Consider the following 25657-nt stretch of genomic DNA (forward strand, 5'->3'; position numbering starts at 1 on the left):
GCACGCACCGGACCCCCCTCCTCTCCCTTACCTGGCGCTGGGACTTCACAGGGACAGGATGGGACAGGAAAAGGGAACAAACCCACACAGCCAGGAGGGTACAAGAGGTGCCGCGCTGCGGGCAGCATCACTCAGCAGCCGCTTCCTTCCCAGCGGAGAATTCGCGGCGACACCCAAGGAGCAGGACATTAGCTTTTATTTAAGGCACTAGATTTACCTGGGGCACCGCTGCCCCCACCCCAGCAACACCTTGAATCAGAGCCGTGTCCGAGCTCCCAAGGTCGCTCCGAGGGGAGCGGAGCACCGGCAGGGCCCGGGGACAGGCAGCGCGTGCGGCAGAGGCTCCGGTTAGCAAAGCAGCTCTTCCCTCCGTGCAGGCTGCTCTTTGCAGGTGACTCCAGAGGCTGGGGCTGCTTGATGCTACCTGCATCCAAGTGAGAGACTCCTCTTGAGGGGCTACGGTGCCCTTTGCACCAGCTGCTGAGGCAGCAACGTCTGGGGCCAGATCTAGCAGGATCCTGGGCAGGGCCCCCATCCACAGGCTGGTTTTGGCTTCTCTCTTCTTATTGAAGGAGCAAAACGCTTGTTGCAATGGGAGGACACTTTCGACATCCCCTTTTCACCTAGGAAAGTCTAGGCAGAGAGACCTGCCCTACTTGCAGCAAATCTTTGCCTCTTCTTTGTTGCTTTGTTCCAAAAAGCTCGCAACAGGGAAAAAAAAAAAAAAAAAAAAAAAAAAAAAAAAAAAAAAAGGCAGTTCTAACCAGCTCCAGGTCCCTCCTATGGAGTTGCCTCAGTCCCCAAGCAGCTCCACTGGCTCTGCAGCAAGAGAGAGAAGGCTGTGGAGCTGCAAGGGAAGCAGCTCGCTGTAGTCCAACATGGAGTTTCCTTTTCTTCTAAGTTGCAGAAAGGCTGTGATGGAAGGGCATTTTGCAGAGTGCCATTTTAATGTAATTTTTAGAAGAAATGCTGAAATATGATATAAAAGCTCACACAAAATAACCCACTTTGCTTAGAGTGTAACCCCCTAAATCTGGCCAAACTGCTTTAAGGCTTCTTTCTTGATATTCTCCAGCACCTGAGGTGGAATTTTATCCGCAGTCATGTACTTGGCTTTCAAGATGCCCTGATGGGCTTCCTCAAAGAGCTTCGGCCCCACCGCTGCTTCCACCCTGCTGCGCCACTCCGCCAGTTTTGGCCTCTCCTCAAAGAGGTTGTAGCCGGCACCGACAGGCTGCAGGGAGAGAGCGACAAAGCCTGAGAGCAGGATCCAACAGGCACCAGACAAGCCCTTTGCAGGAGCACGGATGATCCCGGTTCCAGCCAGGGTACAGTCCCCACCTGGGCTTCTCTCTTAGCTGGTAGGAAGAGGAATCCAGTGCTGGCATCCTCAGCAGCTGCGCTCCCGTGGGACTCGCAGCAAAAGGGCCTTCCCTTGGCTAAGCCAAGGAGTGTCCTCAGGAGGAACACAGAGGTCTGTGGAGACCAATCTGCCTCCTCCAAACATCTGTACTTTCTTTCTTTCAGCACTTCACCTTATGAAACTGCTCATGGGAGAGTTTAAGGTAATCAAATAGATATTGTTCCCACCTAAGATACAAGAGGGCTCCCTCTATTTCTAGACAACCACAGCAGTGCATGGGTGCTTCAGTCTGGGGATGGGAAGCCCCTACTGTGCAGTTAAAAAAGGTTAAATGAAGACCATATAAAAACTCTCAGCCACAGATGGAGTTAGTTTCCCTTGTGAGGTCCTGTTGTAAGGAAGGGAGCTGTTCTCCCAGCCTCCTCTTCCTCCCTCTCTACCCGGTTTGTCATTTTTCTCTTTTTTATAGAAGAAAAAATGTCATTTTGAGCATAAATCTATGAAAAGAAGTTCTCATCAAAGTAAAAATTCCCTGGCAAACAATCTCCATTATGGTCAACGTCAACAAGGAACACGTTTAAACCGCAACAAGCCGCAGAGAGGAAGAGCTGCCATTTAGGAAGCGTGGGTGCAGCTGCAGCACCTGGGCCTGCCCTGGCCTCACCTGCATGAGCTCCACCAGCGCCACCAGGTCTGCCAGGGACACCTCGGTGCCCACGATGAAGGCCTTGTCCTGCAAGAACTTCTCCTCAAACTGCTTCAGGACGAAGTTCAGCCCCTGGGTGATTCCTGTCACCTTCTCTGGAGGCAGAGGCTGGCCGATAAGGACAGGCAGCATCAACTACCAGGGAGACAAGAAATGAAATGCTGCATTTTATATGTTTCAATCCAAACTTAACTCAGCCCTGCCATTGACTTCTAAGCATCCCTCACCCGGATCCCTAGAGAAGTCCTACACACAGGGGATGTCTTCTTGCACCGCAGAAGTCCCCGCTGTTAGCACTTAAGTTTTCAGTGTAGGAAGCTTACCCTGGACAGGAACACTTCACTCCCCTTGGCGCGGATGCTGGTGTGCTGCCACGACAGGTACTCATCCACCCTGGCCCGTTTCTGCAGGTCGGACGGGTACCAGTGATCGGGCGTCTTGAATTTCCGGCTCAGGTAGAGGAGGATGGCGATGCTACGCAGAGAGCGAAGGGCCAGTGAGGGCAGGAGATCCGAGAGCTTCATCCTTCCCCCATCCCAAACAGTGGTGCAGACCTGGCCCAGCTCAGGTGCTAGGCTGGACACGCATTGGTGCCCTGGTCACAGTGTGAGGGGGTTTGAGGGGCCTGACCTGCTGCCCGTGCGCGAGCCGCAGCTCACAGTGCTTTTGGAAATGGAGCCAAGATGGGAAGGAGGGAGCTCCCCGCAAGGATACGCAACCGTACGCTGGCAGCAGCCTCACCTCTCTGCTAAGACGAAAGACCCGTCCTTCAAGGCTGGCACCTTCATCAGGGCGTTCACCTTGAGGAACTCCTCGCTCCTGTGCTGCCCTGTGGGGAAGGAGGCAGTGCTGCTCGCACCCCAGCAAGTCCCGTGCACCCCTGCAAATCCCTCACACCCCTGTGAGACCCGTGGCACTCGGGGTCCCAGCTCCCTTTGCACAAACACCCTCCTGATTAAATTCACGAGTCTTGTTAAATTCACTTGTTTAAATTCATGAAAAGCGCCACAGGGCAGGTCGTGGCTTTGCCTGGTGATGACAGCTGCCTTGCTTGGTGCCTGCGTGCCCGAGAAGCCGCTCGGGAAGGTCACACTGGTTAGGGCACCATTCAGATCTGCCCTGTTTGTCGGCAGGGCTGTGACAGGTGTCCTTGTCCTTGCAGGTACCTGCCAGGCGCTTGGATGAGGCAATACCCCCTCCTAGAGGGAATGCTGAGCTGCTTGGAGTGGTGATATTAATATCCAAAAGGAGGTGGCTTAATCATACGGACAGTGAGGAACCCAAAGACTTCGTTTTTCTGGAAAAAGTGGTAATTTATATTCTCCTTTTAGCCCCTAGGTAAAGCCAAGAGTTAAATGATTGCATACAAAGCAGTATGTGGTTAAGAACAATCTAGCTCCATGTGCAAGTCCTGCATATGCAGATTGAACAGTAAAAATGGATTTGATTTTGCTTTCAAGCTAGCTTTTAGGTGCCCAAAACATGGAAGGCAAGGAGGGAAGCCAACAAGAGAGGGCAGTTTTGTCATTTGAAGTCTCAACCTGCTCCTGAGTCCTTGAGCCCAACCTCACAAAGCTCCAGCACAAATCAAGGTCTGTGTCCCCTTACTTGGTGCTGTGACACGCGCTACTGCAGCAAGGCCACTCCTGCTTCCTTGCACCCAAGGTCCTGGGAAGCCCTGAGCTGGGGTCTCAGTGCTCAGGTGCTCATACCTGTCTGTCCTGCACCTAGCTCCAGGGAGAGGAGCTCTACAGCACCACACACAGTGCAGGAATCAGATACTCCTCCAGCATTCCTGTAAACCAAATTACCCCTTTTAACCCCCTGACCTAATCCTAGGGCACTGGTCAAAGCAAACACTGCTGCTGGAGGGCATGAAGCATCAGGAAACTGGGATTGAACCCGCTTCCAGTCTGGTCCCTGCTGCCCATCCCAGTTCTTCCATTCCCTGGGATGCTCCTTGTTTGACTACTGGTCTCTCCTGCAGTATCATCACAACCATTTACTGGAAGTGTGCACGAGGGGGCTAATCCCAGCTAATCCTGCAAACACTCGTTCCTACTGGGACACAGGTCAGTAAGAGCAGAGAAGCAGCAACACGGAGCCAGGGAAGGGCTCAGGCAGGAAGGGGAACTAGAGCTTAGACACACTGCAAGTTTTGCAGCAGCAAATTGCAGCCTTGTTTGTTCTTTTATCAATTGGAGCCCCAGGAACCTTCTCAGCTTTCAGCGTTTTAAGTTTTCATTGCTTGGGAGTTCTTAAGTCCTCTAAGTTATCTTAATGTCTAAATTAGCTTAATTGTCGGGGTAGTTTTTAGCTAACTGCTGCAGTTGGTAAAAGGGGGGCTGACAGCTTGGCCCCACGCAGATCCTTGCAGCCCAGCCGGGAGCTGCCATGGGGGGCGTGGATCGGGGAGAGGAGGGTGCTGGGGGTCCCGCACATCGCAGGTGTCCCCTCCTGCACACAGGATCTCAGCTTATCCCCCATGCTGTCATGGGCGTTCCATGGGGAAACGTTTGTTCTTTCCCGGATCTGCTTTGTGCGGAAGCGCACGGGAAGGTGCCGGGGGCCCGTGCGGAGCCTGTGGCGCCGGGCGGGCTGCACTTCAGCGGACAGTGGCCGAGCAGCCGGGCCCCGCGCTGGGCAGCGGCCCGGGCCCCACTCACCCTTCATGACGTCCACGCGCTTGAACTCGAAGGGGATGTTGTTGCACTTGGCGAAGAGGTAGAGGGCCCGGCAGGGCTGCGAGAGCAGGTCCAGGTAGAGCTTCAGCGACATGGCGGCGCCTGCGCGGCTGCCGCCAAGGCCGGGGCTGCTGCCGCCAAGGCCGGGGCTGCTGCCGCCAAGGCCGGGGCTGCTGCCGCCAAGGCCGGGGCTGCTGCCGCCAAGGCCGCGGCTGCAGAGAGAGCCGGGGGCGGCGCCGCGCGCGGGGCGGGACTGGGGCAGCCCCGCTGCCAACCGGCCCCGCTGCCGCCGGTCCCCGAGCGCCCCCGGCCCCTGAGCAGCCCCCAGCACGCAGGGTGCAGAGGACACGGCCCTGCGCCCGGGCAAACTCCGAGAAGCCCCGGAGCAGGAGCGGTTCATCTTGATAGGGACCCTTAACTGCAGTGATAAGGAAAAGCAAAGCCGGGGGTGGCTCCCTGGGCACCCCAGAGCTTGAGTCTCTGCCTGCTCCAGGGAGGTTGCAGGGCTGCACGAACATCTGCCCACCCTGGTACTGTGAGTGCGGGTCCTAAGACACACACCTGCATCAAAGAACGCAAGCTACTGCTGTCCTAGCCTTCCACGCATCCGTCTCTTCCCCCAGCTTTCCACACCTCCTTCCTTACTTCATCCTGCTCCAGGCCTGTAGTGCTAACAAAAAATATATTTACTGTGTGAGGAAAGCAAACACCCCAGCAAATGCCCCTCACTGAGGGTGACTGTCCCATATCCCATCAACGCGGGTGGAGGCTGCAGCTAGGAAGTTGGCCAGACCCTTAACAGCTGCAAGGCTTGTGCCAGGGGCAGCTAAAAATATCAGTGGCATGTGCCACACGGATATTTAGGGCTTGCATGGACCTAACAGGGCGCAAGACTATATCAGTGTGTGCTAACACTAACCTAACACTTAATAATACCCATGGTTACCACTGTCACTAAATGTAGAAAGGGCAAGAAGAGATACACAAAACTCCCCTCATCCTGTTCTCTGCCTAGGAATGTTTAATAGACAGTGATGTTTTTTTAAAAAATATATATAGTATTTAAAAGTTAGAGTTCACCCTACAAAAGCTGTTCAAACACCAGTCCGCTGTAGGTGGGGTATAGGCTTTCTGCATGTGCAGATACCATTGCTTGTGCAGCAAGACTGAAACACCATTTGTCCTGGTTTGGAGGCAGGGAGGGGACAGTCATTGCCTTTGCTGACCAGCAGTTTCATCAGACTCAAGTCTGATTTCAGTTCAAGGATTGCAGAAGACTCTTCTGTTCACTGACTGAAGGCTCCAGAAGAACATGTAGGATACGACGTCAAGTTCTCCACGAGGCAGTTTCTTTTTTTTTTTTTTGTTTTGTCAAACAAAGTGAACTCTCTTCCATCAACCTTGAAATGGGAGCAAAGTTCACAACAGCAGAGGCAGCACGTGACAAAGGAGGAGCCAACCCCTCAGCCCGGGAAGTGTCTCCCTGCCACGGTGCTCTGCAGCACCATCCGTCACACGATCGGCACGAGAGGCACACGATCCCCTGTGCCTGCATCCGCTCAGGCTCGTCTCTGTGCTCGTTCGTCCTGTTCAAAATGAAAATCAAGAAGGTGGCTGAAGACACTGTCTCAGGGTGACACAGAGGGAGCTCAGGCAACACTACAGCTAACAGCTTAATTCTGCCTTACCTTAACTACAATTGTGACTTGTCCAAGTTCTCTAACACCCTTAATCTGCACCTCAAAATCATGACAGTTTTCAGGTACAGAGGTCTAGGCTTTGCTTTGGATTTGGGAGCCTCCCAAATAAGAGTTCATGCAGCACAAAAGATCTATCATGGGTCCCTAGGCTATGCATCAGGCAAATTCAAAGTGCAAGAGGTAGAGAGAGAGAGAGAGGCAAAATAGAAAAGGGAACATAAATTCTGCCTACTTTTTGTTCAGTTGCAGAACGTCCTTCTCTCTTCCTATCTTTTACAAGTATTTTATAATGATACACCCCAAAGTACTGCCTTGGACCTGAAGGTGCATCTCAGTTCCTGGACACTAGCCAACCTATGCTGGCCACAGGCTGCAACAAACTGTCTAAAGTTGCAATTTGTTTTCTTTCTTCGCTGTTCCAATTACCTTGACTGTTTTCTCAAGCTTAGACAGAGCTTCTTCATATTGCTGCACCAACGGTTTTAACAACTTGCCCTTCACCAAGTGCTGCTTTATGTCGGTGATGCCGGCATCCTTCAACATCTGCAGAAACCTGCGCTCCTGCACAACACAGCGGACACAGAGGAAAAGGTGAGACGAGGACCAGGCTTAATGGTCATGCTCTTGGACAAGGAGCATGTTTTTGAAAGTGTTACACATAGGGAAATAACTGAATAGAAAGTTACAGCCAAATACAAAGCTCAGGTGATTGGAGAAGACAGGAGATATGAACCCTATATGTTCCTCACACTCCTCTCTGCTTCTCCTCAGAACAGATCTCTCATCAGTGACGTACCTGAATTCTAAGGACCATGCTGAAAGCTAAGCCTGTTTTTCCTGCACGTGCCGTTCTTCCAACTCTGAAAGCAGAAAAGTGAGCAGGTAAATGAGTTTCATCTTGTAGTCACTCCCATTATCAACCCCAAGAGACCTCCAAATTCTCCAGATTTCAGGAACTCTGCGTTTGAGGTCAGAACAGCAGGTTTTATATGCATCACAAAGAATGAACTTTTCTAGGAGTCATTCATGGCTGTAAAGTCTTGGTAGTTTTCTGAGCATCTGGAAAGCCAATTTTTGACACTGTTCTTAAGGATATTTCTAGCTTCTGTAAAATATATTTTATATAATAGGGTCCTGGCCCTCTATTCTACTACTATATTAGTCTGGTAATGAGATATGATTAATTTTGATTGGAAAGCTATTTGCATATGAAGTTAAAAAAATAATTTTTCAAAAAGGCAGCACGAATACCCCTTTAAGTGAGAGTTAATATTACCAAACATTTCTAAGTAAACTAAGTTGGCACTTATTCCTTCTGTTGCTGATTATCTTACCGGTGAATATATGTCCTGATGAACTGAGGAGTATCATAGTTTATTATACAATTCACTCCTTTAATGTCGATTCCTCGAGCAGTGGCATCTGTGCTGATTAACCTGTTTTCAATGTATACAGAGTTATTTTCAAGTAATGTCTTCTGTACTACAGAGTATAGATAACAAGTGTAAGCACTAAGGTTGTTCATCTCTGTTCAAACTGCCTGCTGAGCACAGCACTAAGTCACTCCTTAGTGTCACCAACAGCACTAGTCACCAGCAGATCTCCAAGGAATCGCTCCAGACTACTCAGCTGCTGTTGTACATTGAAAGCTAATGGCTGCTTCCAGGTTCTCCGAGCATAGAATGCTCATCTTGACAGCTCCCATTTTAGCATTTACAGTAGAAAGCATAAAAATGGATGTTCTGCCATAGCTACATGTAGCATTTATGCTTTTACATAGTTGTTCTAGCAATAACATCCCTTTTCATTCCATTGAACGCTGATCCTAATCACATACACCAAGGCTAACATCTATAGCACTGCACGTGTTTTGGGCAGCAATGCCAACAGCCAGTTACTTTTATTGCTCGTTACAAAATAACACATATAAACTCATATCACAACTAGATTAAAACAGGCCAGATTATATATAGGCGTTAATGTAATTCAGAAGGTGTAAGCTCAAGTCTCCCATCTCTTTTGCTTGCTGTATGCTCAATTTCACAGGGCAGACTGTATAAATGTGCTTTGGTCCTAACATGCTTTTCACACTGGCAACAGCCTGTGTCGAAAGACATGCAGGAAACTCGTTTAGGATGCTCACAGTTGTATTTTTCCTTGTTCAAATTCCTTCATGGTTCTATGTCTCTCATTTGGAGGCAACCGGGAAGAAAACTCAGCCACAGTGACTCCACCAAAGGCTCGAATCAGCAGGAACAATCTGTAGGTAAATGCAATAGAAAAACTGTCACTTTCTTACTCAACTTACTAACCTTATCTAATGGAGAGGCACTGCAGTCATCTTACTAATGTAGTCACCTGTGAGAAGCCTCCTTGGAGTTGGTAAAACACAACACTCGGCTAAATTTCATTTTCAGCATGAAGTGCAAGAGGAGCAAAGGCTTGGAATTCAGGTTACAAGGTACATAACATTGCTGCAAGGGACAAGGAAGAAAAACAATCAAATGCAGTAACTACTTCTTGCCAAGCTGTCTTCTCCAAAACCTATTTCTTGTCGAAGGCCTCCATAGGACTGGAGATTTTGCTACTGACCAAAGGCAACAAAAATTAGACCTCCTACTGTCACCAACTTTAGAATAAGCCATAGGTAGGTACTGGGAAGATACAAGGTGGAGATCTGTGGAGATCTGCAGATCTGTGGTCGGGTGTTCTCACTGTTGCCTATGGCAAGTAACAACATGCACTGGCTCGTGTTGAGAAGCCAAAGCGACCTGTCTCCCCAGGCTTTGGGGAGCAATGCTGTACACAGGCTTGGAGGGGGACCTCTGAGGTGTCAATATGTTATTCTTACTTCCTATCTCATGTCATACCGAGAGCCCCTCAGGCAGGGTATATTTCTCATCAGGGTCCTGTTCAGTCTCTGCTCCACCTCCAGGTAATTTTTTCTCAGAATAGACAGATGTGAAGAGGCGTGGCTGGAATAAGCCCAGCTGCTGCAGCTTCTCTGGGTCCTGGGTTAGCGTGGCTGAAAACAGCAGCTTCTGTAAGGGTATCTGAGGATGCCAGGAGCTGAAATAAAGCACAGGAACTGATCTTTGGGGGCAGAGCTAAGGAATTCCTCTAGGAGTGCTCTCAAATGATGCTGTGAGGGAAGCAATTATATCTTCTTGAAGCTCTTGTCCTTGCCCAGGGCCTTTCCTGTGGCTTCCTTTCCACCCTCATTTTCTGTTGGAGTTCACAGACAGATCAGGTCAATACTCTGAAATCCACTGCACAGCTGCATTCACTGCCCCAACACACATCTTTGCTTCCTAGCCACCCCTCTCCCCAACCTTAACCTCTTTCCACCTATGGAAAAGTAGCTGCCAAAGTTTGGCAGACACTTCACTGAGCCAGCAGGCTCTGGCAGAGCCTACAGCTGTGTACGACAGCACCTTGGTGCTGATGTTTGTCTTACCAGTTCAAAGAAGTGCACATTGCAACTCACCTGGCTGCTGTTACAGGCCCTGGTGGGGTCCTGTGAAAAAGTCTATTGGAGCCAGAGTTGTCATCTGCTTGGAAAGCAGCTTTGACAACTTGGTTCAGCCAGTTCTGGTGCATGTCATCGATCATACGGTCAGCTTCATCTATGATCTGAGTTCACAAGACAAAACACACGACTTGTTAAATACTGTCTGCCACTACATACACAGCTTTTATTGTCCTTCTATTTCTGTAATAACTGCTCCATAATGCAAGACCCTGTCACGTGAAATACAGGCTACAGAAACAATTTTGTATAAAAAACAATTTTGTATAAGACAATGGTGATCCTCAGATTGCATGCAAGCTTTTACTCCACAGAACTATGCTCCTTCTCCTTCCTTCCTCCAATAAGCAATTCATGCTTTTGAGTAAGAGAAAAATATCAAAATCCTGAATAGCAATTCTGTGTGTCTGTACAGATTCCCATACACTTGTAAACGACTACAGTCTGATAATTTACCCTGAAATCCTATTTTTTGATGAATACTTGCCAAGGCTTTATTGTGCATTTACAAGAGGAAAAAGAAAAGGGGAAGTAGCAGGGCACTCGGGTGTCAGGAGCTGGGATAAAACACCTCATCTGGGGACAGCTGCCTGAGCAATCCAGAACGCGCAGGAAGATCAGGCAGCATTTCCAATACTGACATTATTTATACACTGCACACGTACAAGGTAGGAATTACAGATGTAACAGACCCTGCACTAAGGTGGGAGACCATGGAGCTGACTCACCAGGAAGCGAAGCTGTGCCAGGCTGAACCCCGGGGTCTGGCTGATGTGATCTGCGAGGCGTCCAGGTGTGGCCACAATTATATCAGCCAGGCTGCAGTAGCCTGTCACTCTGAAAAAACAGAGAGCCCATCAGGAACTTCCTCCCTGCAGCCATGTGGCAGAGACCCTTGCTCAGCTGAACTTAAGCCTACACTAGTACCTCTGATTACCTTGGAGAGCATGCAAAGGCAGTGCTGGAGACTAAATTCTATTCTCTGTAACACTACTTCATTTGAAACAGAAAGGAACATTCCTCATTGTTACAAAACAAAGCTTAACTGCAGCAAAATCTCACTTTAACAAACGTTACCAAGCAGATGGTAATAGGGTTCTCCTTGCAGTGGGGTATTTTTTATGGGTAAGTTTTACCCAATATTATCTAAATTTCAGCTCTGTTCTCTGATGGAACAGTATGTTGGGATAAAGGTTCAAAGTCTGTCAGCACCTTACAAAACCAAGGCAAGAACTCTGTGCTGGACACCTCATGACAAGCACCATTCTGCTTATGACTTGTTTTTCTTGACTAGTGAACATGGCAGACACTTTTAACAGGTATTTCTTTCCCTTTTTACAAGCATGTTACTTTTACTCTGGTAACATCCCCCCAAAAATTCACAAAGTAGTAGTATGCACCCTGATAAAGACAAAATAATCACCATTTACCGCAAATGCACTATCTAAAATCATCATCATGTGGTGATGTTATGCAATAGTTTTATGTTGATCTCTGTTTACTGAGATTAAATAGTTAATAGACAAACTCTATAAACCTTATCTAAGCCATGTAACCTACTTTTTCTGGACAAGCATCTCCTGCTCCTTTGCAAAAGATTTCTGGCCAGCAAGTGAAACAACCTTCAGACCTGTACCATCGGTGTAAATGTTGAATACTTTACTCACCTGCAAAGAAGAGATAGGGTTTACTAGCCACAATGAAGCCAGTTAAAATCATGCTTTCTATCACACTTATAACATCAAACCCATTAAGAGGCTGGTCACCAGAGCTGCCAGATGAAATATTTATAGCAGCAGCCTTTCCCTCACCCAGTTCTGCTCAGGGAGAGGGAGAAGAGCCACATACCTGTTGTGCCAGTTCTTTTGTGGGCAGAACAACAAGAGCTCGTACTTGGCAAACCACTCGATCTAGTAGAGCCTGCCAAAACAAAGGCCAAATAAGCTCCTGAAAGCAGGGCAGAGAGGATTCTCACACCCGAGTCACTGAGAAGATGGGCTCAATGCATCCCCTAGAACTGCTTCCATTTCATTCCTCTCTACCCTCCCAACCCTTTACACTGCGCCTTTCATCTGTGAAAGGGAACAAGATGCAGAGATCAATGGCACTTGTACAGCTTCCTTGGACAGGAGCTAAAATCTGAGCTAAAAACTGAGCTAAATCTGAGCTTGGACCTGAGCTAAAATCTGGTGGTTTATGTCCAAAAATTCTTCGACTTTATCTACCTCTAAAAGCTTCACAAATTTTGCTGTGAAAGAAACACAACTTTAGCTTTTCTCCCTATAGACATTTCCTGTGGGCAGACTCACCTGTACTACAGGTATGACAAAAGACAGGGTTTTACCACTGCCAGTAGGTGCTGAGACACAAATGTCTTTGGGGCGGTATCCGCCCTGCCCCATCAAATACCCATTGGATGCACTCCGGAGAATAGCAGGGATCACCTCTGCTTGAACTGGAATTAAAAAGAAATAAGTTGTATTCACAAGTTAATGAACTGAGCTGAAACCTAGTCTATCTCCAAAAAAGCAGCAATGGATCTGTTTCCATGTTGGCAGTTGTGCTTAGGAACATAAGTTAAAAGAAGAGACTATCTAGTTTTATCTGTTTCTTTTTCATTAATATGAACCTACCACTGAATATAGGACATTTTCCTCTCCTAGAATCTAGCCATTTCTAATGCTTGCGTGCTACCATGTTAAATATTTTTATAACCATGCTTGTCCTGCTGTCCTCATGCACCCAAGCAGTCTGAGTAAGGCTGTAGGCCCAGAGCTGCCAATCTGGGCTAATTCACTACAGCTGAAGGCAGGAGATACCACTTTCCCTGCTTCCTCGCCTCACCCCTGCTTCCAGCTGTGCAAACACAAGCTTCATCTACATATTTAGATGCTGGCACTTACTGTACCTATCTACAAAATAGGCAACATAATAGAAAACCAGCTATTTATCTGTTGTTTTCTGCTTGGACAGCTTTCTGCTATTTCTATGATTTAAGCAGGTTTCCATTATGGTCCAATTAGCAGTAGAGATTGTGCACAGTAAGGAAATAAAACGTCTGGGAGCAAAGGGAAGAAAAAAAAACACAGAGAACATGTGTAAGATCTCCCTCTTCTGGCAGTTATGAGCTATGACTTTATGTCACTATATCTTATGCAGCTGCATTTAAGATTAGTTAACTGTTCTCAACCTACCCCAATCTTTGCATGTGAAGGAGTCACTTTGCAAGTGAAGGATTAGAGTGGGTGTGATCAAGTTAAAACATCAAACTTGCTTTTGGCTATTTTTTTTTTTGCTTGGCTAACACAAAATACATACCGCATAGGAAAAGATACACAAACAATCGGAATAAACTAAGTCAATTTAGAAAAAGATGAGGGTACAATTAACATACCTGGAAAAAAGGACTCTATTCCATTCATTTGCAGCTTCTTCAACAGTTTGGGATGAATTCCTGGGACATCTGTGATTGGCACTAGATTTTCTTTGATTCGTTTTTGCACTAGTTTGGGTTGAGCAAGCCACTGTGGTAAGAAGGGCTGAACCTGAGGCAGGGAGACAAGAAGTAACAAAGTGCTATTGCCATGAAGCGGGCAATACAGTCCATAAAACAAGCTGATAAGATGCCTCTTCCTTCCTTGGACTTCACCACAAGTCAGTAAAGCCACCTACCTTCTGCACTGGCTTTTGGTCATAATCACCAAGAAACACCAGACTAGAAGGTGGTGGTTTTGTCTCTTCCTCCAAGGCAGCTATGGACAGCTCCTCCTTTCTGTTTTGATCTCCTTCCGCGCTTTCACCATTCTCTTTTATTTTTTCAGCTCCTTTGGTTTCCTCATCCTTCTTCTTCCTTTTATGAGATTTATTTCCAAGGTTACTCCTGTTCTCCTGTTGATCATCAGCTTCTTGGGAAACTGGAGTTTGGACAATGAAAAAAATAAAACTAAAGATCAGAATATATTACACCAAAGACACACAGGGAATACCCCTACAATGTAAAACTTAATTAACGACCTGTGAGCTTGTCTTGCTTCCTAAACCCAAGTACAAGACCTCAATATTGCCTTGGTTGCATTAAGACAACTGAAGACAAAGATGATACAATTTTTCCCTTCCCTTAAATTAAACGAAGCTGGTTCCAAAAAGTTCATAGTAAGAGGCTCTCTACTGTTACAAGACCTGCTTTGGAAACATGTTAAGTCAAGGAAGATACAATTTATTATCAGCTAAATCCAGCAAATTCCTCAAAATGCAGCTTCTCTGCCCCTCCCTGGTGGCGGTGCCCGCCACGAAGCACCCAGGCGCCCCAGGCCCGTTCATCGCTACCCGCTTCCTGCTCCTCCCGGGCCGCCCGGGGCTTCTTCCCACGTTGCCTCCTCTGCTTCGCGGCGGGCCCGGCCGCCGCCTCGGGGCCTGCCCGTGCCCCGGGGGCGCCGCGGCCGCCCGCGGCCTCCTCGCGCTCCCGCTTCCTCTTCCTTGCCGCCGCCCGGGAGCCGCTCGCGGCCGCGGTCCCGGCGCCTCCCCCGCTCTCTCCCCGCTGCGGCGGCGGCGGCGCCTCCTGCTGCCGCTTGCGCAGCTCGCGGGCCTTCGCCTGCTCCCGCAGGCGCTGCAGCAGCGCCCGGCTGCGCTCCTCGCTCGCGCCCGGCTCCTCGCCGCCGTACCTGCGGAGAACAAGGACAACCCCCCTCAGACCAGACCGGGCCGGGCCGGGCCCGCGGGCCTCGCCGGCCGCCCCGCCGTTACCGGTTGATGCAGAAGAGCGCCATGGCCGCGCTGAGATGGCGTCACCGGCCCCGCGCCGCGCGGGCGCGCTGAGATGGCGTCACCGGCGCGGCGGAAGGATCGAGAAGGCGCCGAGGGGGCGCGCGCCGCCTGCCGGGCGGGGGCGCTGCGCATGCGCACGAGCGCGTAACGGCCGGCGGCGGCCAACGGGCGCGGGAGGCGGCCAAGATGGCGGGGGGCGGGCGCAGCGCCCCGCGGGACCCCAGCGGGTCTCGCTGCCCCGCGGCCACCTCGGGGAGCTACCCGAGAGCCGCCCACGTGGAGGGAGCCGCACGGTGGGCAGCGGATCCGCACCCAGCACGACAGCAGATGCCCCTGCCCTGGGGCAGCTCACGGAGGGGCTCCCGCAGCCACAGCGCCGGACCCAGGGCTGTGTCCATCGTAGTGAAGGAGGTGACAAACGAAGGACACGGAAGGTGCGCAATGGCAGCAAGGGCAACAAGGAGGACAACTATAGGCTCTGGATCCCAGCAGCAGGAACATATCCACAGAAGGCTATCTGACTGTACAGTGAAATACCTGAGAAAGGAGGAAACCAAACCCAGCAGCTCTTTTTTGTTTTACCAACCAGAATGAAACTGATGCCCGAGATCACCCAACTCCATCCCCTACCTGACTGGTAAAACTCACACCAGACATAGCTTCCTTCTAATTCTTTATTTGTTCTCTACATAGAGAAAATGGAGGAATGTTGAAGCAGCAATTGGACACACAAGGAGCCATCGGTGGGTGAGGGTGCACAAAACATGGGGCCGTTTATGCGGAGATCTCTGCTAAGTGGCAGGAGAAGGGCAGGTCCAGGAGCCCCCTCTTTGGTCAGACGGAGAGCTCTACGCAAAGGTGGAACCATTCCAGCCCACGTTGGCGGCGTTCATGTCGTAGTAGTTGATGTAGACCCTGCAGAAAGACAGTGAAGTTACCAAATCATTTGTTTTATATAGTCATTGGGGTAAGATACATAGAGTGAGAGTGCTTCTTGGTGCCTAGAAGAAGCAACTTCAGAGATTCATGTTGGATAGTGTTTTTAGTGAAATCTAGCCAACTTTTTGGACAGAGCCCCAACAGCCAAGATTAGATTCTTTGGAGGGCCCATAGCTGCACTTTGTTTCCTGAAATATAAGCTGTCCTCTTCAGTCATGGGCTATTGGGACACCGGAGAGCTGTTGGTCAGGAGCAGTCATGGATTTCAGCAGATGAAAACCTTCGGTTCCGGAGCGCTGCGGTGGTTCACAAGCATCACACAGCCACGCAGTTTCTCATGAACGTCAAGCAGCCCCTCGGGGCTGGCTCTGTGGTTCTTCCATCCATCCATCCATCCCGTCCCAGCTGTGAGTGGCAGCAGGTTCTCCCTATCCTTCCTTCCTGGGCACTGCCAGGCTGCCATGGGGCTGTCCACAACCCGCTGGCTCCTTTCTGGGTTCTCCGTCTTTCAACTCCAGCCTAATGTGCTTTTGGTCTCCCATCATAAGGTAAGGTCCACAAGACCTCAGGCCACAAAGGCCAAGCCCAGCTTAGTCGCTCGTCTGCTATTTCTCCCTACTCCAGTATTATCAGGAAATCATTTAATAGTGAACTCTCGAGGGAAAGTGTAGGCGGATTCTTAACAGAACATGAACAGAAATGCACGATCACTGGGCATCTCTTCAAACACACCCATCTCAGCTTTTTCTTCTTTCTAAATGGAGTTTTCAAGGGAGTTTCAGAGAGAGGCAAGTCAGTGTGCTCTCCCAGCCTTACCTGTCTGCAGACACGTGCAAGTGCTTGGAGAGGAGGTCGCAGAGGAGCTTGGTGTAGCTCTTGTTCTGCTGCCCTCCTATTTTGCCGATGCTGTGCAGGCTGCAGAGCGCGCAGGGGTCCGTGGAGCCGCCGAAGGACATCATCTGGTCAGGTATGATGTGCACGGCGATGTACTGCAAGGAGGGACGGGCCGTTAGGGCGCAGCTCGTGCCCTAGCCCTGCTACGCGCGCGGGGCACCGCGTGGCCGGGCGGCCCGCGGGGACCCCCAGGCCCTTCCACGGGGCTCGGGAGCAGCGGAACTGCTCCCGGTGGATCCCCACGGGCCACGCGGGCGGCTGCGGGCACCAGGGCCGTGCGCGCACAGAGCCGGCACCACGCGGCCTTACAAGCACGTTTCCCCCGCGGCCCGCCCCGCTCAGACCCGTGCGGAGCTGCGCCGGCTCCGCCGGGATTGCCCGCGGCACCAAGTCCGGCGGGCGGGCGGGCGCGATAAGCGGGGCGGGCGGGCGCGATACGCGGAGGGCCCCGCGGGCGGCCCCGGCGCCGGCTCACCTGGGCGGGCTTGCCCGTGGCCTTGGCCAGCTGCTGGGTGAGCTCGCCCAGCAGGCTCTCGGGCACGGCGTCCCTGCACACGTTGGTGTAGATGGCGAACATAGGCATGGTGGCGGCGGGAGCGGCGGCGGCAGCGGCGGGGAGGACGGCGGCGGCGGCGCAATGGAGCGGGGCGGCGGCGGCGGCGCCTTTCAGCGCGCGGGGCCGGCCTTAAAGGCGCCGCGCCCCGGGCGGGGGCAGGCGCAGGGCCAGGACGGCGCGCAGACCCTGCCCGCAGACCCTGCCCGCGAACCTCTCCGGGTGTTGTCCTTTGGCAGAATAAGGGCGCATTTGCTTTCGCGCGTTTTGTTTTAGCGCTGTGCGTGGTTTTCCTGCATTAGTGGAAATATGCCCGATTTACTGGCTCTTTAATGATTCCCGGGTGCTTTTCAGTGAATTTGGAAATAATCTATTCCTCTGCAGCACGTTGGTTCTCATATCACACTTTATTATGTACATATATATAAGTAGAAAAAGACACCGCTGGATTTCCTCTCTTTTCTTTCACATCGAGATGAAAGGGTGCGAGTGTGTGCAGAGGTGCAGGGCGGCTGCGGAGCGGAGCCTTGCGCAGGGCTGTGTGCGCGAGCGCACGTAGGCTGCGGAGGGCAGGCACTGCCGTGGGGGCAGCGGCAGCGCCCTGCGCTGCGCGGCCTGCAATCACTCACAGGAAGGCAAAAGTAAACCAGGCCCAGGGACGGTTTCAGACACGTGAATCAAGCACCTGGTAATTTTTAGCAAAGACTCAATGTTGTGCTGCTGCTGGAAAGCTTGCAACCACATGCTCTTTAAAAAAAGGAGAGCATGGCAGCATAGGGCCGTGGTTCTGATTGGCACTGCCAGGACAGGCAGAACTGACAGGAATGGGGCACTTAGTGGTGATTAGCAGCTTTGCTAACTGAAAATGTTTCCTTCCTCTGATGCCCTCAGCTGCTACATAATGTCACTTCTTCCTCCCACCTTTGGCCTTTCTGCCTCCTACCTGTTACACAGAGGTGTTTGGGAATTCACAAAGCACAGGGAAAAGGCTGCACTGCAGCAGGGCCACTGGTGTGTTACACGCTCACATGCCCCGTTCATAATGTTTTCTGGTTGGACAGCATCTGTTTAGAGCATCACTGATTGCTACAGAAAAAAAAAAAAAATCAAGTAGCTAAAAGGTTGGATGTTTTGCAGAAATGCCTCACGAACTGCACTCTAATGATGTGTGGGAGTCAAAGGCAGATGGAACTTCTACATATCCTGTTAGCAAGTGTAATGCAGGACTGCTAGGATTAATAGGATGTCTTGATTGCACACGGTCCCTAGGGTATCTTAGCAATACACACATTTCAAGGTTTGGATGCCCTGAGAATAATTCTGAAGGTGTTGTATCCATCACAGAAGGGCTTGAGAAGTCCAGGGTAGGCTGAAGACTTTCCAGAAACTGAGTGCAAGTGGCAGGGCCAGGGCATTAAATGGCTGCAGCTTTTCCTACCTGAGTGTAATCCAGTCCAAAGCAGAGCAGAGGGTGATTGGATAGGGAAAGAAGAGCCAGGAGAATCTCAAGGAAATTCCAGTAATGTGGGTCCAAAAGGAAACACAAGTAAGTATCTTGGAGTGATGGCTCTGTTAAGAAAATAGGCTGCTTTCTGTGCCAGGGAAACACCTTCCTCTGGCAACATCCTGCTGCGTTTAGGGCAGGTGTAGCCCTTCTTTGTGGGTGATTCTGCCAAAGGAATATCTACAAAATGTTATACCTTCCTTCCTCAATGGACACAACCCTGCAAGTCTTCCCATGAGAATAAACAACATTTAATAAGATTGATTAAATCTTATTTAAAATAATAATCACTGTATTTATAACCTAATTAGCATTCCTTCATGCTGCTTGGAATTGCTAAAACAGCTTTCAGCTGTTATCCCAACAAATGCTTTTGCAGGTTGAGATGCAGGCTTGGTATTTAAACTGGCTGCAAACCAAAGCTGTAGATGTTTCTATTCTGTTGCAATCACAGTAGAGCTCAGAATAAGGACAAGGTTGGATTAGGGTACCAGGTTGGATTACCTGATTTTTAGGGATGCAGGAAATATCTGTATTTAAGTTTTTTTTAAAAAAAAAAAAAAGAAAAAAAAACACAACTTAAGAAACAAATTGTCTTATATGACCCAAGGCTGTAATAGTACATGTTTATATGGAAATCTCTCTTTCATAGGTAACTCATCCCTGTAACCTCTTAAAAGGGCTAACTGACCTTTTGAGCTGTGCTCTAATATTCATTGTCACTGCAAGTTGTTTGGTGAATCAAAACAGGAGGGCAGAGCAGTGGGTTTTTCCACTTACTCTGCCTCTGTCCTTCTACTGAAAGGCTGCCAGGACTTTTTTTTTTTTTTTTCGTGCGAGGCAGCTGCATGTCCAGGGATACTCTGGTGTTAGTTGTAGGGAGAATCTGCCCTGCAATCCTTTTAAAGGACAATCCCATCTTTGCTCTTTTCAAGGAAGTCCCCATATACCATATCCGGCAATCATATCCACGGAGTTAGATTTAAAATGCACTCTGAAGTTAGGTCAAGATAGTTCTGCTTAAATTTGACCAAAAATCAAGTATCAGTCTCCACACAATAAACAAACTATAAAAAGAACTGTTAATATTTTGAGAAAGCACCTTCCCATCCCAGCCACAGCCCTCCACAAAAAGAGGCAGTGTCCAAACCATAAGGCTCCTGCTGGATTTTTGCTTTTATTTAGACAGCAGACTTGACATGAAAGCAGTAGTGGATAACAGCCACGGAAGCACCAACAGCTCTTACATTTGTACCAAACAGATAATACCACAAGAACCTCAGTGTTCAGAAACCATGGTGAAGGTTCAGACATAATCCGTTAGCAGTTGAGGGCACCTCAAGCAAACGTGGTGCCGTTCCAGCCAACGTTGCCCGCACTGATCTCAAAGAAGCTGACATAGATTCTGAAAGGGAAGATGGACATCATTATTGCTGAGACCAGAGCACTGCAGCCTCGCCACGTTCCTGCTGCGCTTTCGCTGTAGGTTCTTGCCCAGATCCTTATGCTTCCCCATGCTGCACCGTGTCAACAAGTCACAGGTTTCCTTTTTCATATTCTGGTAACTGGATATCAGCGTTTTATTCTCCTCTCCACCTTTAATGCTTGTATTAGCATTAGTAGCCTCAGCATCTTTTGAAAGCCATGTGAGAAACTGCTGCCTGAGTTTACCTGTCCGCTGGTATTTTCAGCTGTTTGTTCATCAGCTCACACAGCAGCTTGGAATAGACCTTGTTCTCTTGGTCTCCTATCTTGCCAATGCTGTAGAGAAAGCACATAGCACAGGGCTCTGTGGAGCCTCCAAATGACATCACCTGATCAGGCGAGATCTGTATTGCTAAATACTGTTGGAAAAGAAAAAGAAATTTATCTTCAGTAGTCATACAGAAAAAAAGTTTTTCAAAGTCCCAGAACTGCAGTAAAGATAGGTATATACTGCTCATTTATGCTTTAAAGACTTTCCTGTATGTGTATGCATTCCCAGACCTCCTGAACATTTTCCTGCAAATCACCAAGATGGGAAGGTGTCACACACTACCACAGACATTTCCACGATATTCTGTTTGGAGATGGGCAGTGCAATCACAGCCCCTTCTGTTGCTGAATGGCTCTTCTCCTCAAGTCCCATTCACTTAGGGCTGCTTTTTAGCACTAAGATGCTAGTGAATGGTTTGTTTCACACTTGTTCTAATTCAGCAGCCCTGCAGCAGATCCTTCCCTGACTGCTGCCATCTCCTTTAGTTTTCCTCCATGCCTTGCAGTGTCCAGTGCTTTCATGTATTGACATGAAACTGTCTAGATTTACAGTGCACCCAGTGGGAAATTCCTGGCTGTTAAGGGCTGGTATAAAGGCAACCTGCCATATAGGCTTGGGAGGCCAAGTAGTTGGTAGTTCTGGCCAAGCGAGGACAGTTGTGAGTGAACTCCTGCACCTTGTGTGCTGGGCTGCCCCTCTAGGCTCGAGGGGATCTCCGGGGCTGGTGGGCAGCAGATATCTTCTTTTGTACCCTAAACACACATTAAACCTAGGACAAGTCTCATGCACAGGCTTGAGCTCTCCAAGCAGACCCTGCTCAACCACTCCAAAATAGGGCAGGAGGCAGAGAGATCTGCTGCAAGGGGGAAACGCCAAATTGCTTGCCAAATATCACCAGTCTACCAGCAGAGATTGAGCACTGTGGATCAGTGCATAAGCCAGTGGGTTGCAGTTAATAAAAGTTGGGGGGCTGCCAGGAACACAGCTCAGAGGAGATCCCTGCAGTATCCTTTACTGAATACAAGCCTTGGATAGGGAGCTCGGGTGCTCGCAGGGCTTGCTGATCTGCAGCACCCCGAGAAGCTTCCCCAAGGCCGAGGCTCCACGGGCAGGGCGAGCGGCAGCAGCAGCCGTTGGCAGCCGCGCAGTCCCCCTGCTTCCCGCGGAGATTTTGTGCCCCGCCGGCTCCGGCTGCAATCTTCCCTGCCGAAGCAAATACAAGCTGACACCGACGAGGTCTAGATCAACATCCCGCTCGTTAAACAAAATACAACGTAATCTCGCTTTTGTCCTCGATGCCAGGGCAAGTAGGAGAATGTATCTATGTTAATATTCGTGAACAGCCTGCAGTTTTCCCTGCTACTAATACATAGTGTCAGATCCGCACACAGGGGAGTACGGGGATCAGTTCCCTTGGCGTTCATCTGGCTTCTCTTCTGTTCTTACCCACGTTTATTAGCAGCGCATCGCTAGAACTGGGCAGCAGTTAACCCTCCTGCTGGGACAAGCCAGCCCGAGCAGCGGGAGTTGGCAGAGTAATCAACCTTGCCCATCATTTACAGCTTGTTTGGGTGCAGGCTGTGTCTGACACAGCAGCACAGGATGTGTGAAGATCCTGCTGAATTACCACTTGCTCAGCCCTGTCCTCTGTCTGGACACTCTGTTTTCTCAGCTAGTTTTAGGCCAAATGCAGCTATATCAGGTTTAGGCACAAACGTAGGTCTTTAAACACCTGTTTCAGAAGTAGGTTATTATAAAAAAACACTATTAAGCTGAAGCATTGATCAGCACTCATTTCCTGAGAGCAATTTGAAAGCTTTTTGAAAAAGTCTCCCAAGGACTAAAAGCTATTAGATGAAAAAAAAAAAAAAAAAAGGAGAATTTTTCCAAATGATACCTTTTCCTGTGAAAGGAAAGCTCTGCATTCCAGCCCACTCTAGTCCTTTCCCTCTTTGTGTTATAACTAAGGTTCTCCCATTGCCTCCTTTGTCACGAAGGGCTTGCATATCCTCTCCAAAAAATCCCTTTGTTGTTCCCTGGAGAGCTCCAAGCCCCATTCCAAATCCCTTCCACGCTGCTGCACAAACGTGTTCCAGCTGCAGCGCAGCCTGGCCTCTAGCTCCCATTGAGGGGCTGTTAGGCAAGAATCATCAGCTGACAAACCCTCCCTCTCCCCTCTCAGACAGAAAATACTCATTGGCCAGATTGGAAAAACCTTTGCTTTTAGAAGGAGGATGAGACATACCACTGTTTCACCTAAGGATTTTAATATTTCTCTATGTACAGAAAAAAACTTTAAAAACCTTTCATTTATAGTTCAGACCAATTTCTGGAAGAATAGGGCTTATGCAACCTAAAACATTTTTGAATACTCAAAGTCAAGCAACTCCAAACAAGCTTGGTAGGGATACTGTTTCCTACACATACAGTGTCTGGGGATGATCAGAGTTCTATTACTGCCCCAGAGAAAGAGAGGCTCTTCATGAGGCAAAGAATCAGCCTGGAAGAGACATAGTGAAAACCAGGACTCCTGTGGTCTATTGATGCACAGCTAAAAAGCCAACAGCAGCGTGAACAAGTCAGCTTGGTGAGAACATCCAGCCATGGGGAGATGTTTGACTCTCAGCTGCACAACAAAGATATAATTAGAGTGCTAAGCAATTTTTATTAGCCAGAGAAGTGCCAGTGCTATTAACCATCCTACCTCTGGCCATGACTCTTTTCTGCGCTCCTTGTTGATACTTGAAATTCTTGATACTTTCAGTCTAAGACTGTTTTCCTGCATCTCAGTTTTTGGGCAAGACTTTCCTTGTCAGCATTTCACTAACTGCTTACATCAGACAAGGAGCTAGCGGTGCTCTGCTTAGCCCTAAGGAACACCACAGCATTTCACTGAGCTTAACGGCTGTTATGGTTTAATTTATAGCTTAACATGAGAGTGAAGAGTTACAAGTCTGTAATGCAGAACTCTACTGGTGACTGAAGTTCTTCAAGCTTCCTTCCAAGGCCCCAACTACTGCTTTAAAATAACCTGACTGCATCTCACTCTGGAGATAAAGGGGGGAAAAAAAAATCCTTCTTCAGAATCTCTTCTCAGTCTTCCATTTTCTAGACTAAAAAAGACATTTGTGCCTGGCATGTTACATAAGTTTCTCTAGTGTTTTGCTCCTTGGGTGCATTTCTAGTCTGCCCACCTCTTCTGTAAGGCAAAAGGCCCAGGGATGGTCAGGGTGCTTCTGCTGAGGCCTCCTGTTCACCTAAGTTATTGCTGCTATCGTAACTGAGAAAGAACTTTACTGAGCTTCTAGCTCTGTAGAACTTAAAAAAATAGGATAAAAACTGCTCATCAACAGCTATCAGTAAGCAACTGATACAACTCCTAGGGCCTTTCTGGAGTAATTAACAGAATCCTTGCAAGAGCCTTGGGAAGGAGAGTCATTTCAGAGCAACATTTCAGCCCTTTACCTTAGAGGAACAAAGTCATAGGTTTGAGCAGGTTAAAAAAAAAAACCCTGCAGGCTGATAATGCAACCAGGAGGTGTTTTCTACTTTGGCATTTTGACCATGAGCAATAGGACTTTGCACAAAGGTATTTTTGCTAGATCTGAGGCAAGCTCTTCAGTTGTAACTACTAGGCTGCAGATAGCACAGTGGGAGATAACAGTGTATTCAGCACACAAGCAAGCCGCAGAGCCAGGAGTGTTTTTCAGACAGCTGGATTCCTATAACTAGCATCTTGACACAAACCTGCATAAGATAGGATCACCTACCAAGCTATTGCAAAGACTATATGATTCAAGATCCCAGCCCAACTCAGTAACAAAAAGCAAGTACCCAACATGTTAGTACAAAGAGGAGAATCTTAGTGCTAGGGAGTCATTAGGCACCTTAGCTTAGCTAGGATATCACAGAGAGAAGGTCACAGCATCAAGCCAGCTGCCTATTAATGGGAAGACATTCAAGCATCCACACTTACCTGTGCTGGCTTGCCCAGTACTTTTGATAGCTGTTGTGTGAGCTCTCCTACAAAAGAGTCTGGAACTTTATCCTTGCTTATGTTTGTGTTAACTATGAACTTAGGCATCTTTGGATTATAAGAGGAGTCTCCTTAGTCTTCCCACTCAACTTATCCACCACCAAGCTCCTAACCAACCCTTTAAACCACTCACCCAATGCAAAGGAAGGCCTCTCAGGAGCCTTAAATATCCGTGTTGTCAGCCCTTGCCCAGGTGCACCTGGAGGAGCGAGGAAAGGGGCTGCAAGTGCCACCTGCAGGGTGCTGGCTGCAGTGCAGGCGGCTCTCGCGGGAGGAAATGTTGCTCTGGAAATCAAAGCATGCACCACTGATATTTTATTTTTAGATACAGTTCAATCATGGAAACTAGTGAAAGAACAATATTTCAGAGACCAAATGTTTGAGAATGAGAGGCTTCTTTTCTTTTCTTTTCTTTTCTTTTCTTTTCTTTTCTTTTCTTTTCTTTTCTTTTCTTTTCTTTTCTTTTCTTTTCTTTTCTTTTCACATATACGTAAAAATGTGGCTGGACTCTTCAACTGGGAGATCTGAGGCCCTTTCTGGGGGATAGTCCATAACAAAAAGCATCAGTAGGAACATGCAGTGGATGCAAGTGAGTGCTTGACCACAATAAAGCTCCGTCCAAAATGATAATGACAGGACCTGTTGTTTGCAATATTGATGAGTCTCTCCTTCAGTGAGTTTCTGAAAGCAGGTGGCAAGATCCAAAGCATTTAGTCACAAATCGTTCTGTAGTTCTTAGTTGCCACTTGAGGAAACCAAAACTATATTTCTAACCAACTTTACAACTTCTTTTCTGCTGTGTGGTAGATAGTGGTAACTGTTATCATAACAGTGTGCAATCATCCCTAGTTACTTGCAACTTGTTTATATAAAAAAAAATTCCATGACAAACTTTCTCTTCTCACAAAACATCTGATGCAATTCCCAGAAGCAGAGGTAGCAGCTAGGAAAGCAGGTCCTTAGACACCACAGAGGCTCTTGGGAGTGCTTAATTTTATAGGAGTCACATTAGTTCTTTTGAATATAATAATGATGCTGTTCAATAGGTCCTTCTCGCTGCTGAAAGTTAGTAGGTTGTTCAGCACTGAGTTTTCCATTATGTTTCCAGACTGTTGTGCAGGATTTTAACAATATTTCCTTCCTTCCTTCCTTCCTTCCTTCCTTCCTTCCTTCCTTCCTTCCTTCCTTCCTTCCTTCCTTCCTTCCTTCCTTCCTTCCTTCCTTCCTTC

General features: G+C 48.7%; 4 protein-coding genes across 4 annotated transcripts; all 4 read right to left on the bottom strand.

The window, feature by feature from the left end:
* Positions 1-744: 744 nt before the first annotated feature.
* Positions 745-4884, bottom strand: LOC112945968 (glutathione S-transferase theta-1-like). Its single transcript, XM_026037722.1, has 5 exons — positions 4736-4884; positions 2811-2898; positions 2393-2543; positions 2028-2204; positions 745-1234 (listed from the first exon to the last, which is right to left on the bottom strand). The coding sequence occupies exons 1-5, from the start codon at positions 4845-4847 to the stop codon at positions 1028-1030; spliced, it is 735 nt and encodes a 244-aa protein (XP_025893507.1). The 5' UTR covers positions 4848-4884; the 3' UTR covers positions 745-1027.
* A 925-nt stretch (positions 4885-5809) lies between these two features.
* On the bottom strand, positions 5810-14748 carry DDX51 (DEAD-box helicase 51). Its single transcript, XM_026037449.1, has 16 exons — positions 14726-14748; positions 14356-14643; positions 13655-13925; positions 13377-13527; positions 12292-12437; positions 11831-11902; positions 11543-11649; positions 10711-10819; positions 9941-10086; positions 9324-9522; positions 8812-8927; positions 8597-8713; positions 7788-7889; positions 7250-7313; positions 6880-7014; positions 5810-6339 (listed from the first exon to the last, which is right to left on the bottom strand). The coding sequence occupies exons 1-16, from the start codon at positions 14746-14748 to the stop codon at positions 6313-6315; spliced, it is 2073 nt and encodes a 690-aa protein (XP_025893234.1). The 3' UTR covers positions 5810-6312.
* A 691-nt stretch (positions 14749-15439) lies between these two features.
* On the bottom strand, positions 15440-17195 carry LOC112945942 (macrophage migration inhibitory factor). Its single transcript, XM_026037688.1, has 3 exons — positions 17055-17195; positions 16502-16674; positions 15440-15661 (listed from the first exon to the last, which is right to left on the bottom strand). Exons 1-3 carry the CDS (start codon positions 17160-17162, stop codon positions 15595-15597), a joined length of 348 nt encoding a protein of 115 aa, XP_025893473.1. The 5' UTR covers positions 17163-17195; the 3' UTR covers positions 15440-15594.
* A 2650-nt stretch (positions 17196-19845) lies between these two features.
* On the bottom strand, positions 19846-24531 carry LOC112945986 (macrophage migration inhibitory factor-like). The gene is made up of 3 exons (XM_026037745.1): positions 24369-24531; positions 20308-20480; positions 19846-20041 (listed from the first exon to the last, which is right to left on the bottom strand). Exons 1-3 carry the CDS (start codon positions 24474-24476, stop codon positions 19975-19977), a joined length of 348 nt encoding a protein of 115 aa, XP_025893530.1. The 5' UTR covers positions 24477-24531; the 3' UTR covers positions 19846-19974.
* Between the last annotated feature and the right edge of the window lie 1126 nt (positions 24532-25657).

This window comes from Nothoprocta perdicaria, unplaced genomic scaffold (genome assembly GCF_003342845.1).
Source record: "Nothoprocta perdicaria isolate Ctin4 unplaced genomic scaffold, notPer1 scaffold_2, whole genome shotgun sequence".
Classification (NCBI taxonomy): Eukaryota; Metazoa; Chordata; class Aves; order Tinamiformes; family Tinamidae; genus Nothoprocta; species Nothoprocta perdicaria.

Bases quoted from the DNA above. Each gene is read 5' to 3' on its own strand.
- LOC112945942 (XM_026037688.1), bottom strand. From the start codon at position 17,162: ATGCCTATGTTCGCCATCTACACCAACGTGTGCAGGGACGCCGTGCCC. The intron at 16,675-17,054 runs GTGAGCCGGCGC...CCCTCCTTGCAG, and splicing joins CCACGGGCAAGCCCGCCCAG to TACATCGCCGTGCACATCAT. The intron at 15,662-16,501 runs GTAAGGCTGGGA...GTCTTTCTGCAG, and splicing joins TTGCACGTGTCTGCAGACAG to GGTCTACATCAACTACTACG.
- DDX51 (XM_026037449.1), bottom strand. From the start codon at position 14,748: ATGGCGCTCTTCTGCATCAACCG. The intron at 8,714-8,811 runs GTGACTACATTA...ATTTACCTACAG, and splicing joins TCCAAGGAGGCTTCTCACAG to ATTGTTCCTGCTGATTCGAG. The intron at 7,015-7,249 runs GTACGTCACTGA...TGTGTTGTGCAG, and splicing joins GCATGGTCCTTAGAATTCAG to GAGCGCAGGTTTCTGCAGAT.
- LOC112945968 (XM_026037722.1), bottom strand. From the start codon at position 4,847: ATGTCGCTGAAGCTCTACCTGGACCTGCTCTCGCAGCCCTGCCGGGCC. The intron at 2,899-4,735 runs GTGAGTGGGGCC...CCTTCCCCACAG, and splicing joins GCGCGTGGACGTCATGAAGG to GGCAGCACAGGAGCGAGGAG. The intron at 2,544-2,810 runs GTGAGGCTGCTG...CTCTCTGCGTAG, and splicing joins TCTTTCGTCTTAGCAGAGAG to CATCGCCATCCTCCTCTACC.
- LOC112945986 (XM_026037745.1), bottom strand. From the start codon at position 24,476: ATGCCTAAGTTCATAGTTAACACAAACATAAGCAAGGATAAAGTTCCA. The intron at 20,481-24,368 runs GTAAGTGTGGAT...CTTTTCCAACAG, and splicing joins TACTGGGCAAGCCAGCACAG to TATTTAGCAATACAGATCTC. The intron at 20,042-20,307 runs GTAAACTCAGGC...CTTCCCTTTCAG, and splicing joins CTGAAAATACCAGCGGACAG to AATCTATGTCAGCTTCTTTG.